Raw genomic sequence first — 15,699 nt, forward strand, 5'->3', positions numbered from 1 at the left:
TAAAAAACAAATGCCAAATGTCTTCTTTGATATAAGGAGAGTAACTAAGAACAGAGTTGGGAGGAAGAGCATAAGAAGAAGATTAACATTAAACAGGGGTGAGAGGTGGGAGGGAAAAGGAAAGAGAAGGGAAATTGTATGGAAATGGAAGGAGACCCTCATGGTTATACAAAATTACATACAAGAGGAAGTGAGGGGAAAGGGAAAAAAAAAACAAGGGGGAGAAATGAATTACAGTAGATGGGGTAGAGAGAGAATATTGGAGGGGAGGGGATGGGGGATAGTAGAGGATAGGAAAGGCAGCAGAATACAACAGACACTAGTATAGCAATAAGTAAAACAGTGGATGTGTAACCGATGTGATGCTGCAATCTGTATACGGGGTAAAAATGGGAGTTCATAACCCACTTGAATCAAAGTGTGAAATATGATTTGTCAAGAACTATGTAATGTTTTGAACAACCAACAATAAAAATTAAAGATAAATAAATAAATAAAAAAAAGAAAAATACAAATATGGTCTCTGAATTAAGCTGTCTCACTTTAGGAGATCTATGTATTTTCAACTGTCAAAACAGACTGTTAAAAGCCCAGTGAAAAAAGAACAGGTAGAAAAGATCTACTAAACAGTAATTAAAATCAGGTTTATTATAATGCTCAAGGCATTATAATGAGGTTCTGGAAAGAAAAAAGGCAGGAAATTGTTAATATTATAAAAAAGTAATTAATACTCAGTCCTCTGCATCCACAGATTCAACCAACCATGGATTGAATATATTTATGGACAGTAAAAAAGTATCTGTACTGAACATGTGTAGATTTGTTCCTTATCATCAGCCCCTCAAAAATATAATAATTAGTTACAATTACATTGTATTAGGTCGTATAAGTAATACAAGATGATTTAAAATTTATTGGAGCATGTACATAGGTTACATGAAAATAATACACTAATGTACATAAGGAAATTGAATATCTGGATTTTGGCATCCATGAAGGTCCCGGAATCAATCCCTCACAGATACTAAGAAATGACTTTAATATGAAGACAAAAAGAATAAAGTTTAAATGTGAAAATATCCAAAAAAATGATAATCCAAAAAGCCTAAATGTCTATCAGTAGGTGTAACACTTAAAATTTATACATAATAAGTAAATCATAAAATGATAATATACCATTGTTTGACATGATTAAGTATATATCTTCATTGATATGGAATGATAGAAATATCTGGCATATATTTTAAATATACAGAAGAGGGCAGAAAGATAAACAGAAAGCTAATTTTACTTTTTATTCCCAAAAATATACAATGCAGATTTCTTTTTCATCTTCTAAACATCAAAAAAACATAAAGCTATTTTTATTTTGATGAACTAATACACAAGAAACAAAGAACACTTAGAATAAGAGGCAGAGAGGTAAAAGCAATACATTTTAAATATTAAGATACATAATCATGTTTTCATCATAAAATGATGGCTAATTTTTATACATATGTACCTCCTAGAAGTTTAACTTCACTATTGTGTTAGAGCTTAGTCATATACAATATCACTAGACCGTAGGGTATGCAAGCACACGCAAGAACAATTTGGTTTTAATAACTAAAAAGCTGTAATAATTTTGTCTAGTCAAGAGTGTTAATAGAGTTTGCTTTCTGTCCTGCTGTAAGCTTTTCTGTCTGCTTGGTTTTTGCCTACATAGTAGAAAATAGTCACAATATTATTTTAGTGTTTCCTTATTATTATGGCTAGGTTCATTTTAATATGCTTCCTGGACAATTGAATTTCTTTGTAAATTGCTTTATCTTATCTGTTATGTATTTTTCAATAAAACTATTCAGGTTTTTTAATTTTACATGGAAACAATGTAATAATATAATTTGACTGAGATCACTACCCTGCACTTCCCTCTGCCACCTCTTCCCAGTCACCCTTGGTTCCTTTCCTCTATTCTAGGATCTCCTTTTGATTTTGTAATATTTGTATTATTAACATGTATTAGTAGGAATCCAAAAACCCAATACCACCAAATAAGAAACAAAACAACTTTAGCACTAATCTATTTGGCAGGGCTTCTATAGCTGATTTCTTTGTTTAACATCAAATATTTTCCTTACAGTGCTGTGAACAGTAAGAGAACAAGGCAATGGGGGGGGGGGGCAACCATTCTAATACCCTTTACTAAAATGCTAGTATTATGTTAAACAAGGAATTCTGCATTGATTTTGATTTCAAATACTACATACAAATGCTTGGATTCTTTGAATTTGTATCTCACCCTATTAGCTCACTTCCTAAAACTTCAGGGGACTAGTTTTACAATAGTTTGGTGGCATGACACACCCAAAATTCAGTCTCAATATTTATCAACTAATACCTTATGATTCTTAAAATTTTTACTTAAAACATGGCCATGGACTTAAGTGGTAATTTCTTATATTAAATCTGGTATTGAATTTCAGAAATCACTACACTTACTCAGTTACAGTTTCTTGCTTAGATGTTTCTTCTCCAGTATTACTGGATACTTCAATACTCAGATCTTGAATAGCAGAGGTATTAGTAAGTTGTGCTTGTTCTTCAGTGGATATAGTTACTGTATTTTCATTATCTACAACAGTAGCAACAATGGAAGTAACTTCAGGTTCAGGAACAACTGGAACAGTTCCCACAGTATTAGTAGTAGAAGTGGAAGAATTGGCATTGGCTGCAGCAGCAGCTGCCGCAGCTGCAGCCGCCGCTGCAACAACAGCAGCTGCTGCTTCGGCAGCAGCCATGGTGCTCATTGTGGTGGGAATTTCTGTTGTAGGAACTGGGGCTGTTGATGTTGTGGTGCACTCTTCTTGCTTGCTACATATTAAAAAAAGAGAAAACTGGTCATTTTATTACTGTAATTACAAAGCTAAATAAAGCCAGTTTTTAAATTATTATAACATCAAATGAACAAGAGAAATGACTGAAGGGCACTAAAAACCAGTAATACAATAGTAAGGCATTCTACTAGATTAAAACCACAGAATGACACAGTCTTAATTTCATCTCTGAAAGCTTGTATTCTGAAATAGTATCTCACTATTGTTGAGATATATCTGAACTAGCCTTGACCTAGTAGGCTTACGTGATCCTCCTACCTCAGACTCCACAGTACTGCTGGGACTCCAAATATGTGCCATCATGCCTAGAAACTATCGCATTACTTTAATTGATTAAAAATTCATAATGTATAAAAGGCATTCATGCAAGAGTTGCATTTTCCAAATGCTTAATATTATTTTATAAAATGCCCAATTAACTAGATTCTAGTATACCATAAAATCTGACCTCCATTATAAATTTCTGTAAGAATTTTATATTTTCTTCATTTCACTTATTAAAAGCAAACTGTGCAATGGAGGAAATAATAAGTACAATATGTCATCCACTTCCAAATGAACTCAAACCACATTTTAGACCTTGCTATAATAGTCTTCTTTGTTGTTTTGCTTTTCGTGATACTGAAGATTGAATCCAGGGGTGAGTTACATTCTCAGCTCTACTGCTCCCTTTATTAAAATTTGGAGACAGGGTTTTGCTAAACTGTCAAGACTGGCTTTGAATTCCCCTGCCTCAGTCTCCTGATTCACTGAGATTACAGGTATATGTCTCTGTGCTGGCTCTAAAATAGTCTTCCAAATTCCTGAAAGATGCGGTTCAAGTTAAAACACTGTATAACAAAGAATAAACTTGAATAAATATCCCTCTTCCTAAATATACTTCTAACTTCCCTTCTACAAAGTCTTCCAAAGACATCAAACCATCAGGCCTAACATGATAAATAATATTTATATTGTAAAGCAAGCTGAGAACTAAAACAAGGATATGATAGGAGAGACCCAATTTGTAAATACACTTATTTTCAAAATTGCTCACCTGCTTTCTTCAGCTTTGATCATGGCTATTAAAAAGAAAAAAAGAAAAGTTATCTACTACATATTTTTAAAATATCATCTCAGAAAACAAACTTTAAAAAAGAGAAAAGTGTAATAAAACAGGATTTAATTTACCATCTGAAAAAATAAAAATTTAAAAATCACTTTTACAGAGCAAATGCTTGTCCCAGTTTCAGAACAACAATAATGAAAACAAATTTTAAAAAGAGCAGTTATTAGGAGAGCTTACACTCTGCTGCTATTTTCCCAAATGCTGTTGGACTTGCAACAAATCCCTGACAATTTTCATAATTCTGGAATACAATAGTAGATTCCCCCAATCATTAAACTAGTTTGACTTTTTACAAAAGATAACTAAATCCAAAATGAAATCAAACTTATGAAATTCCAGCATATTTTTTATACTAGCATTGACAAGTAGATATCCTAGCTATGCACACCAACTATCTGTAGTAGGGTTATATGACAAATGAGCTTGATACTTCATAAATGGAAATCTACCCATCTACAACATTATTATTAAGCAATATTAGTATAGGTAAATTAAACTAAGTTTTAAAAATTTTATTTTTCATTCTAGTTGAATTTTTTTTTTTTTTTTAAACCAGAGATTGAACTCAGGGGCACTTGACCACTGAAACACATCCCCAGTCCTGTTTTGTATTTTATTTAGAGACAGGGTCTCACTGAGTTGCTTGCTTAGCTCCTCACTTTTGATGAAGCTGGCTTTGAACTCATTGTCCTTCTGCCTCAGCCTCCCAAACTGCTGGGATTACAGGCATGTGACACTGTGTCCAGCTGAAGTCAATTTTTAATTTGGTAATAACAAAGGTATCTTTTAGTCCATCACTATGGAATGAGGTGCACCATGTAAGAGATGATATATGTGTAATTGTTTCTGAAAACATTTTTAACACATATTGCCCTTTGAGGAAACCGTTTCTGAAAATCTGTTTAAGGATATCTGAGAAAATGTAATAAGGGTTATCATTGGAAATACCAATTAACATTTTCTGATACATAATTGTCATATATGACACATGGAAAAGGTTAATGTACTTAAGATGATGTACTTTTAACAAAATTTTCTATTCTTTTTTTGTTCAGATGTCATTCCACATTGCTACCTACTTTACTATGATCTGTACCTTTTAGCCTCGTTTACAACACGAGAATCTATTACAAAGAAGAGTAAAGTAAGTAAATTCTAAATTCTTATTCATAACCTCTGTAATTTTAATTCTTGGGATTTATATTAGGTAAAAAGTATTCCTAGATATTCAGGGGCATTCTGAGTAGTTGAGTATGTTGAAAAATTGTTCTATAAGTGAAATGTGATATTCAGTTTACCTTAATTCTTCCATAATAAACATTATCAATGCTATTTTACAATGATATGTTAAAATAACATCAGCATTAAACGTAAATTGATATTAAAAGTTCTCAACTGTCTACTACAAAATGGTTAAATCACATGTTCCATGTATGCACCAACATTCACAGTGGATTTAGAAAGTTTGTTATGTGAGATCCTTGTTAAATTTTTCAAGAATAATGACTTTAAAAAAAAAAAACCCAAAATATTTCTTTAAAAGCTACAAGCTCATTTATAATATAACCCTTAAATGAAAGGAATTCTTTTGAAATTAGAGATATTTCACTGCAGATTTATCCAATAATGGTTAGTGAACATTAGTGACATAATCTAAAATTGTTAAATATGACAGAAAATGAATTATCAAAGCAGCTCACCATGCAGGTTTGATTTTGTAATAAGACCTCCAGCAACAATGGTATTCTGGTATCCTAGTTTCAGTGGAATCAAATCAAATAAAAATCTATTTAAAATCTATAGAACTTACATCTAGAGCAACAAGAAAATAAGAGCCCATAAAACTGTTATACCATTTAATATGTACTAATCATTTTATTAAAAAAAAAGGGTGGGGTCTTCGGTAAGGATTGTTTTAAAATGAACGATATATGAATATATATATATGTAACAACTTTATATTAAATATTATTTTTTTCTGTTTTACCTTCAAGATCCTCAAGTTCTTTAGGTTTAGCCCAGCGGGATTCTTTTGTTTGAGAATTATAATAGTAAGGTTTTCCAGAATCAGATTTGTATTCCTTCCAGGGGCATTTAGATAACAATTGCTAAAATGGGAAAAATAACTTTCAGATAATGCATTCAACATCACTGATCATTCCCATGACCATTTTCATTAAATATAATCAACCTCTGCAATTCTAAAACTTGTGACATGACAATAATAAGCTATCAATTATTGAATACTTGAAAACTGATGTTATTTGAATGTATTACTTAATCTTCACAATATGCTACAAAACGCCACTATTATTCCAATTTATAGACTAGTACTCAGAAGAAAACAACCTGTTTACATTATTATCTACTAAGGAGCTGGGACAGGATTCAAAACCTGGCATACTCAAATTTCAAATTCTGTGTGTTCTTATATTTACATCCTACCGTGGGTAAAAATTACCATCACTATTTAATAAGCAAGGCTTTTCAAAACTAATCCAGGCAGGAAAACCACACAACTTGGGGAAAAGAAAAATGTGATTTAGTCATGTTTAGATTTCAGTTTTTTTAAAATTCTGTAACGGAGTAGAAGAAACCGAAAAGGAATATCAACAGCAAAGGAAAATAATTTAAGTACAACTGCAAGTGCCAGACTGGTTCTTGCTTATTAGCACTCCAGAGTTTCTAATTAAACCACATGTAATATGGTTACTCAGTTTATTCCTTCAATCTTGACTCTTACTGCTGTATCTGTATATTATAAATAATAAAATTTACAACACAAAATGAAATACACATTTCAGGGGCAATTTTGGCAAAAAGAAAATTTACCACTCCAAGGAAATGAAGTATTTGTGGATAATTTAATTTCATCTCCATTACCTCAACCCCTCTGAAAATTTTAAGAAGTCTACTGTAGAGCCAGGTGCAGTGGTATACACCTGTAATCCCAGAGGCACACGAGGCTGAGACAGCTGGAGTTCGAGTTCAAAGCCAGCCTCAGTAATGGTGAGGCACTAAGCAATGCAGTGAGACCCTGTCTCTAATTAAAATACAAAAATAGTGCTGGGGATGTGGGTCAGTGGTCGAGTACTCCTGAGTTCAATCCCTTGTACCAAAAAACCCAAAAAAACTCAGTAGAAATCATTCAAAATCACTTTTACTACGAAAAGGAAGAAAATTTTAAATATGGACTAAAAAAATAAAGGGAAAAGAAAGAAATAGCCTTCGCCCAATTCTAATTTATTGTCTGAATCACCTTTCTAAATAAAGGCAAAATTAGTATATAAAAAGGATTTTTTTTTTTTTTTTGGCTCTTCTTGTTGATTTGTGTGACTATATTAAAAACCCTCTTTTTTGAGTGTCTTTACAGACCATCTTATACAAATGGTATTCCTCTTTGGATAGCCAAATGCAAAATTCTAAAAAAACACATGTCCCAGTCTACTTAACAGTCCCTGATTCTATGTCTCAAACTTTACCTCAGCTGGTGTTTTAAGATCATCTGGTTTTTCCCATGTAGACTGTTTTGTTTCAGTATTGTAGTAGTAAGTCCTTCCATCAGGGGATTTATGTTCAGTCCACATTGATTTCTGAAGGAAAAAAATTACAAAAGATGCAGATTATGTATAATGCCACTGACAGTGATATAAGTATGCATTATTAGTTTCAAGGCAATGAATTACGTACCAATTAAAAGTTCTGAATGGGAAAATTCAGTGTAAGTCATTATTAAATCTGTCCAAGAAAGTAGAGAGAAAACTGAAAACCAGAATATCTTAAAAGTACTTCAAAAGCAGCACATACCAATTAAGGTTTTAGGATCTTTCTCTTCCACCAGAATTACAGATATACAACAACTAAGAACAGTAACATTTAAACTGCTGAATATAAGTCAATTCTTGAGCAATACAAATCTATGTCTAGAGGGTAAAAAAGAGTAAATGAAGTAGGTGCTATTTTAAATAAGTGGATTGGTCATATTTTCTACTCTGAGAAAAAGCACACCAACTTGAATAGAAATTTTAATGGGCATGCCACAAGGATACAGCTCTCAAAATTGGAAAAAAAAATTGGCTTTTGGATGACAATCAGAATTTAACAATCAATAAGATGAAATTTCACAGGGATAAAATTGAACCCAAATGCCACAACCATAAGATGGGCGAGATAAAATTTTATCTGAAACTTTAAAATAGACTATAAATCTACTTTTTATAAGGGGTCAAAGAGAATTACTAATAACCTGCTAAAATTATCTAATGAAATCTCAATAATTAATACACTTTGATCAAGAAGTTTTACAAGTTATCATGAATGAATGAATGATTGTATGCTATCAAAAGAAATGGGTCCACTTCTGGACACCAGATTTTTCAAATGGTATAACAAATCTGATCTCGTTGAAGGAGGGATATCAAGATAGTCTTTATTTTTTTAAATCTAAAACATTATTATACATTCCCCTAAGAAACAAAAAGAAAATCATTCACATTATCACATGCTGGTTTTGTCTATCAGATTTTACTTAAAACTTATTGAAAGACTGAAAGACTGATTCTTAGACTTGTATCACTTTTATGCATACATAAAAAGGAAAACAGGCAAAATAGTTAGAGATATTCCTTTAATCTTCTTCACCGAAAGACCACAGTTAAATCAGCTGCTGAGGTTCACTATATACAAAACAGTACCATCTTGTGGCATCAAGAGTATGGTAGTTATACATTTTTAAAATTTATTTAGTTATTTATTTTTGGTACCAAGAATTGAACCCAGGAGCAATTAACCACTGAGCCCCATCTCCAGCCCTTTTCATTTTGAAACAGAGACTTAAGTTGTTTAGGTCCTTGCTATGCGGCAGAAGCTGGCTCTGAACATGTATGTGATCCTCCTGCCTCAGCATCCCAAGCCGCTGGGATTACACGAATGTGGCACCATGCCTGGCTATCTAACTTCTTTCAAAAAATTATAAGTGAAAAACACTGGTACTGATTCTTAGCCTTCTTTTGTATACATAAAAAACTCACCCTCCCCTCGCTGCAATCAATTTTATTAAGAGCTGACTTAATCTTTTGCTCTGAGAATGTGGCTGAACACATGTGATATACAGCTTTTCCAATTTTATTGCCCATAATCATTTTATTTTTAGCTGAGAGTATTGTACCATTACTTTTGGATTTTCTTACAGACCACTGACAAGCTCTCTCAATGTTGGCATTTTTGCTGTTCACTCACACACACCTGGTCAAAACTGCTACCTAGATGATGGAGGTCATAAACAGCCTGGATTATATCATGCATCATAATTTCACAGGTTTTAAACATTACAATGAAATATGCTAACTGAAAATTAGATGATTTTAAAAATTACAAGAACCAAGAAATAATGACTTAATATTATTATAACAAGATGAAGTAAAGTGTTTATTTTCTATTACATCTGAAAACAGAACTAGCATTAATGTAGAAAAAGTATTCACAGGCAGTAGAATTCAAAGAAAAGTTCATAGGTGCCAGAAAATATTTGGCTTTCTGTTATTTACCTACATTAACATCTCTTCATCAAAAGGCAATACAATCAGAGACATGCACACGGAAAATTCGCCTGTATGAATAATGCTTTATTTCATAAATTAAATGGTGTTAAGATAAAGGTGTTTGTGCTCTTTAAAAAAAATTTAATATACTAAGTAGCATCTCAAAATTGGACTATATAAATACAGGTTGGTATACCATAAATTCCCATACTACATTAAAACTTTCCAAGTCACATTTGTTAAAGGGTATCAAGGAAAAGTATAAACATAATATAATGAAAAAAGTAAGGGATGGTGTATAGTTGACCAAATAATGTGGAGACAGAAGAGTGGTGTACAAGCTCATAAAATAAAAATAGTAATCAATTTGGTATTCATTATCTAATTACTTTATTTAAATCCTACAGCTACAATACAACAAAGGTATAACCACTATCTTCATTTTATAGGTAAGAGAATGAAGGTTTAGAAAGAACTTAGAAAATAAATGACACAAGAGCAACTCAAATCATATTTTGCTCTAAATACTACATTTTAATGACCCCGACATAGTTTCAAGTATACTACCTATATAGAAAGTCTCTATCATAAGGACAAATTCCTGGTCAAGTACTTAGTACTAGGCACATTGTTGTTTTTACAATAGCTCTCATTTAATTATTTTCAAAACCCTATGAGGTAGGCACTATGTATTTGTCATATTAACAGATGAGAAAACAGAGGCATAGGAAAATAAAGTAACACCCTCAAGACAACAAAGCTACTAAATTCATTATAATATTGTCCCTGCTAAGATACTATTATGGAGCAAGACTTCAACTACTGACATCAATAGAAGCTCAGTCACTTCAAACAGAAACAGCAATTATGTATCTTTAATAACATACAAAATATCATTTATATAAAACTTAAGCTTAAAGTGAGAAAAATGAGTTAGCTGATAAATTTTTTTACTCATAATAGCCTGTCTTTAAAAATCTAATCTATAATTTAAAATTATATTCATAGGATAAAATATGACTCATAGTTTTTAAACAATGTTGGTTATATTAGTATAGTCTATTCATAAGATAAAATGAAAACAAGTTATGTTAATTACAGAAAAATTCTTATTGTTCTACAAAATTATTATTTTATTAATCACAATCAGTCTCAAATATAAAGCAAACTCCCTACAAAGGACACCCTGATCTTGCATAATCAGGGAAAACTTGACTTGGACGATTATTCTGAAAAAGCCAATGCCAGAAAACTGAGTCTCTGTGGTGCTACAGAAGTTAAGCTATTCCTCAAACTGGAGTTTTTGCATTATTCTGCACTTTTGCCACAGATGAGACCATTACCCAAATAATTATTTTGTTAGCAAATAAGACAGGATGGCAGTTCTGGGAATCAATCAAAAGTAAACATTTTTTAACCAAGATTACTCTAGGAGGTAATCTGCAAATTAAGAAATACAATTGAGAACTGTTAATATACAATGTTAAAAGGATAATCTCTTATGTTACTGTTGGTAATGAAACAAGTACAAATTATCTGAAGGGAAATTTAGCAATACTTAGCAATACTGAAAATGAAACCAACCATCTCCCAATCCTAAAACTTCACTCTGCCAAGCCCAATTGATAATACTGTAAACATGTGCAAAGATGTTTTCTACAGGAATTGTGAGAAACTGGAGATAAATCAATATCCACCTTTTAAAAAACAGACCAATTAAAATAATCCATTCATACTATCAATATATCCGATTAATAATATAATGAGAAAATGTCTAAGATAAAATGTTACCAAATGACACTGTCCAATACAGGAAAAAATTCAATGAAGTAGACAGAAAACTGGGCAGAAGAAAAACACATAAATAATAACTGCAACAATGCTAATACATTTTTAAGCTTCAGAAAAAAACTAAATAGAAAGAGGGTGATGAAGAAATTAATACATTCAAACTCAACTTTGTATGTGTAAGAGGCAGACATTTTTATACACATCCATATTTATACAATGTATAAAATAAATGTAATAAAAAAAACTAAGGGAAAAACATTGCTAAACCAAATCATTAAATAGGAAACAAACACAAAATCCCTTACTATCTTAGGTAAAGAAAAAGAAAGAAAACGCATTATAATTGAGGAAGAACACAATCACAGACATTTCAAAATGTAAAAGAAATAATATCTTGGAAAACTATCAAAATTCACTCCCCAGAAATTAATACTACTTGAATATGTCAGCTATCCAAAAGCAGTCCTTGGGGTTGTAGCTCAGTGGTAGAGTGCTTGCCTGGCACATGTGAGGCACTGGGTTTGAATCTCAGCACTGCATATAAATAAATAAACTAACAGTCCCCCGACAACTAAAAACTATTAAAATAAAAAAGCAACCCCCCAAATAAACTGTAAGTATAAGTCAGTTTCGTAGCATACACTACATAATCTTACCTGCAATATTATACATTTCAGATGACAAAGATAAAAAAAAAAACCTCTCCAATAAAAAAGTACCAAAAAAAGAAAAGTTAAGAAATTAAGCAAAATATTTGTGAAGTTATCTTCACCTGCAATGTATAGGAAATCTATAAAAAAAATATTTCTTAATAGCTGCCATTCTGACTGGAGTGAGATGAAATCTTAAGAGTAGTTTTGATTTATATTTCTCTATTTGTTAATGATGATGAACATTTTTTCATACATGTGTTGAGAAGTGTCTGTTCTGGTCCTCAGCCCCATTTATTGATTTGATTATTTTTTTCCCTTTAGCTTATTGAGTTCTTTATATAGCCTAGAGATTAGTGCTCTATCTGATGTGTGAGGGGTAAAAATTTGCTCCCAAGATGTAGGCTCTCTATTCACCTCACTGATTGTTTCTTTTGCTAAGAAGCAGCTTTTCAGTTTGAATCCATCCCATTTATTGATTCCTGATTTTAATTCTTGCGGTACAGGAGTCTTATTAAGGAAGTTGTAGGTGCAGCCAATATGGAAAGCAGTATAAAGGTTCCTTGAAAAATTGGGAAAAGAACCATTTGACCCAGCTATCCCTCTCCTCACTCTATAGCCAAAGGACTTAAAAACAGCATACTACAGGGACACAGCCACATCAATGGTTATAGCAGCACAATTCACAATAGCTAAACTATGGAACCAACCTAGGTGTCCTTCGGTAGATGAATGGATTAAAAATGTGGCATATACACACAATGGAATATTACTCAGCAATAAAAGAAAATAAAATCAAGGCATTTTCAGGTTAAATGGATGGAGTTAGAGAAGAAAATGCAAAGTGAAGGTAGCCAATCCTAAAAAAACAAATGCTGAATTTTTTCTGATATAAGGAGACTGATTCATAGTGGGGTAGCGAGGAGGAACTTGGGAGAAATACATGAACTCTAGATAGGGCAGAGGTGTGGGAGGGGAAGGGAGGAGGCATGGGGTTAGAAATGACAGTGGAATATGATGGATATCATTAACCAAAGTACATGTATGAAGACACGAATTGGTGTGAATATACGTTGTATACAAACAGAGATGAAAAATTCGTGATCTGTGTGTAATATGAATTAAAATGCCTTCGATGTCATATGTAAATAAAAAAATTATTTTCATTAACAAACCAAATGAAAAAAAATAATGTATAATCACCTAAAATACTCTTGGTGCAATAAAATCACACACTGCAAACTGAGTTATCAAGTAATAGTAATAATAAAATGATCAAATAAATTTTAAGAGATAAAGGCAATTTATTAAAAACAAATATTACACTAAAGCCACTTCCATTAAAATCCTCATCTGCAAATTACTATTATTTTAGCATGGCAATTAGGAAGGAGAGGAACTTCTCCTGACTTAAGAGTGTGTGGATGTGTTCATATAAAATTTAACTGATGGGCTGGGGATGTGGCTCAAGCAGTAGCGCGCTCGCCTGGCATGCGTGAGGCCCGGGTTCGATCCTCAGCACCACATACAAACAAAGATGTTGTGTCCGACAATAACTAAAAAATAAATATTAAAATTCTCTCTCTCTCCTTCTCTCTCTTTCTTTAAAAAAAAAAATTTAATTGAAATCTACTTAAGCTACTGTAATTAATAAAGGAATCTTATTATGTTAATAATTATAAATAAATAAAAATCTTTGAATAAAGTGTAATAAGGTTGAAACTAAAATGAGGAAAAAAACCACTCTACTCACAATAAGTTTTTATGATACAAATAGAAATAAAAACACCTAGGATTAGTTCTTTGTCCCACTTAAATAAAATTTAAAGCAAAAACCACATGGAAAAGTATACAGTATACTGATAAAATGTAATAGTTCAGAAGAGTTACCCTTAACACATATGCATATGGCAATTCAGCCTTGAAATACTCAGAGCAATAGAAAAATACCAGAGAAAAGAGATAACTTTTCCAGTAAAAGGCTGTAAACCACCCATTTCCTTAAGTAGATCAAACAGATGAAAGATATGCCAAGGTACAGGTTTTATAAAATAACTTCTAAATTAATTACAGACTATTTCTAAAAACTACCCTTGAATAAGAATATAGAATGAAACTTTAATAAAAAAATCTTTCTGACCTGTGCTTTCTGATCATAATACAAAAAATATAGCTTATAACGACCCCCACCCAAAGAACAATCCATGAACTAAGTTGATTGGCTGAAAAAAATTTCTGTTCTGTTAAAAACTAATAAGACTGAGAAGACATGACACAGCGACTGGGAGAAAATACCTGCCAAAGACATCTCATAAAGAACCGGTATCTAAAATACACAGAAATTTTAAAATCCAAGAATAAGAAATCAACCCACTTAAAAAAAACAGGCAAATGATCTGAAAAAACAGACACATCACAATTAGGAAACTCCCCCCAATCCTAAACACTGATAATGTCAAACACTAGTGAGAATGAATTTTCATTCACTGCAACCAGGAACTCTTTTTCATTCACTGCAACCATGGCCACTTTGGAAGACAGTTTGATGGATTGTTTAAAAAAATAAATTAACATTTAAATAAAATGTCATTTAAATAAAATACCATTTAGTGTTAATAAGAAAGGATCTATCAAGGAATAAAAAGGCATGGAGGAAACTTAAATGCATGTTACTAAATAAAAGAAATTATTATTTAATAGGTACATACTGTATGTTTCCAACTATGTGACATTCCGGAAAAGGCAAAACAAGAGACAGTATAAAGTTCAATGGTTGCTACAGGTGCAAGGGGAGCACTAAGAAGTTTTAGAGAAGGGAAACCACGCTGCATGACACTGCAATATAGGTCAAAACTTATGCAACACAAATTCGTACTAAAACCAAAACTACAAAAAAAAAATCTGCAAACCAGTGATCTAAGCATTCCAGAAGCTAGAAAAAGAGCAAATTATAGTAGGTAAGAATGAAATAAATAAGACAGCAATTACTTTTGGGTGTGAATTATCTCTCCAAAGCTCCCAAAACCTCCTTTACTGATGCAGGAGGTGAAATGATTTGATGACAAGAGGTATAACCTAGTCAGTCCATCCTAATTAGAAGGGACTACTGTGCTAGGTGATGACTAGGATGGTGGTGCATGTATGTAGGAGGCCTGGGGCCCTGGCCTGAAGGTGGTGGGAATTCTCTTGTCCCCATGAATCTTCCTTCTCTCTCTGTTTCTTGGACACCAGGAGTGAGTAGCTCTCTTCCACTACCATGATTTCTTGCCTTACCTGGAATCCAGTGAAAAGCATTCTACCCACCATGATCTGAACCTATACAACTGAGCCAAAATAAACTTTTCCTTCCGTAAGTTACTCTTGTTGGGTATCTTGGTTACAGAGATGTAAAACTTACTAACACAAGAGCACAAATGAATTGGACAGCTACCCTCAAAAAAATTAAATGAAACAAAAAAAATAAGGTTGTGATGGATTTGTAAGTCTCTGTTAAATCATTAGAAAGCCTCAATAAAGTTAATTTGTGAATATTAGAACAGAAAATAAAGACAAATAATCACTGAAGTAATTAAAATGGTAATTCAAAATCTCTATCCTTAAAAGCATTAGGTCCAGTAAGTTTTTAGTTGTAAAAGTTCTCATAAGCTGGGCTGGGGATATAGCTCAGTTGGTAGACTGTTTGCCTCACATGCACAAGAGCCTGGGTTCAATCCCCAGCACCACACACACAA

The 15,699-nt window shown here is 32.4% G+C and overlaps 1 protein-coding gene across 9 annotated transcripts in view; it reads right to left on the bottom strand.

Moving 5' to 3' along the window:
- Prpf40a (pre-mRNA processing factor 40 homolog A) overlaps nucleotides 1–15,699 on the bottom strand; it is a 57,778-nt gene that overhangs the window by 18,852 nt on the left and 23,227 nt on the right. For 5 of the 9 annotated variants that reach the window (XM_015479188.2, XM_015479187.2, XM_015479185.2 and 2 more), the window contains exons 6-10: nucleotides 7,470–7,580; nucleotides 5,975–6,095; nucleotides 5,688–5,741; nucleotides 3,916–3,940; nucleotides 2,485–2,856 (exon numbers count right to left, since the gene is read on the bottom strand). In XM_015479188.2, coding sequence (XP_015334674.1) covers nucleotides 2,485–2,856; nucleotides 3,916–3,940; nucleotides 5,688–5,741; nucleotides 5,975–6,095; nucleotides 7,470–7,580 — 683 coding nt within the window. The remainder of the gene's footprint in view (nucleotides 1–2,484; nucleotides 2,857–3,915; nucleotides 3,941–5,687; nucleotides 5,742–5,974; nucleotides 6,096–7,469; nucleotides 7,581–15,699) is intronic. The other 4 variants (XM_048812277.1, XM_048812276.1, XM_048812275.1 and 1 more) reach the window with 1 other exon arrangement.

This window comes from Marmota marmota, unplaced genomic scaffold (assembly GCF_001458135.2).
Source record: "Marmota marmota marmota unplaced genomic scaffold, marMar, whole genome shotgun sequence".
In the NCBI taxonomy this organism is placed as follows: domain Eukaryota; kingdom Metazoa; phylum Chordata; class Mammalia; order Rodentia; family Sciuridae; genus Marmota; species Marmota marmota.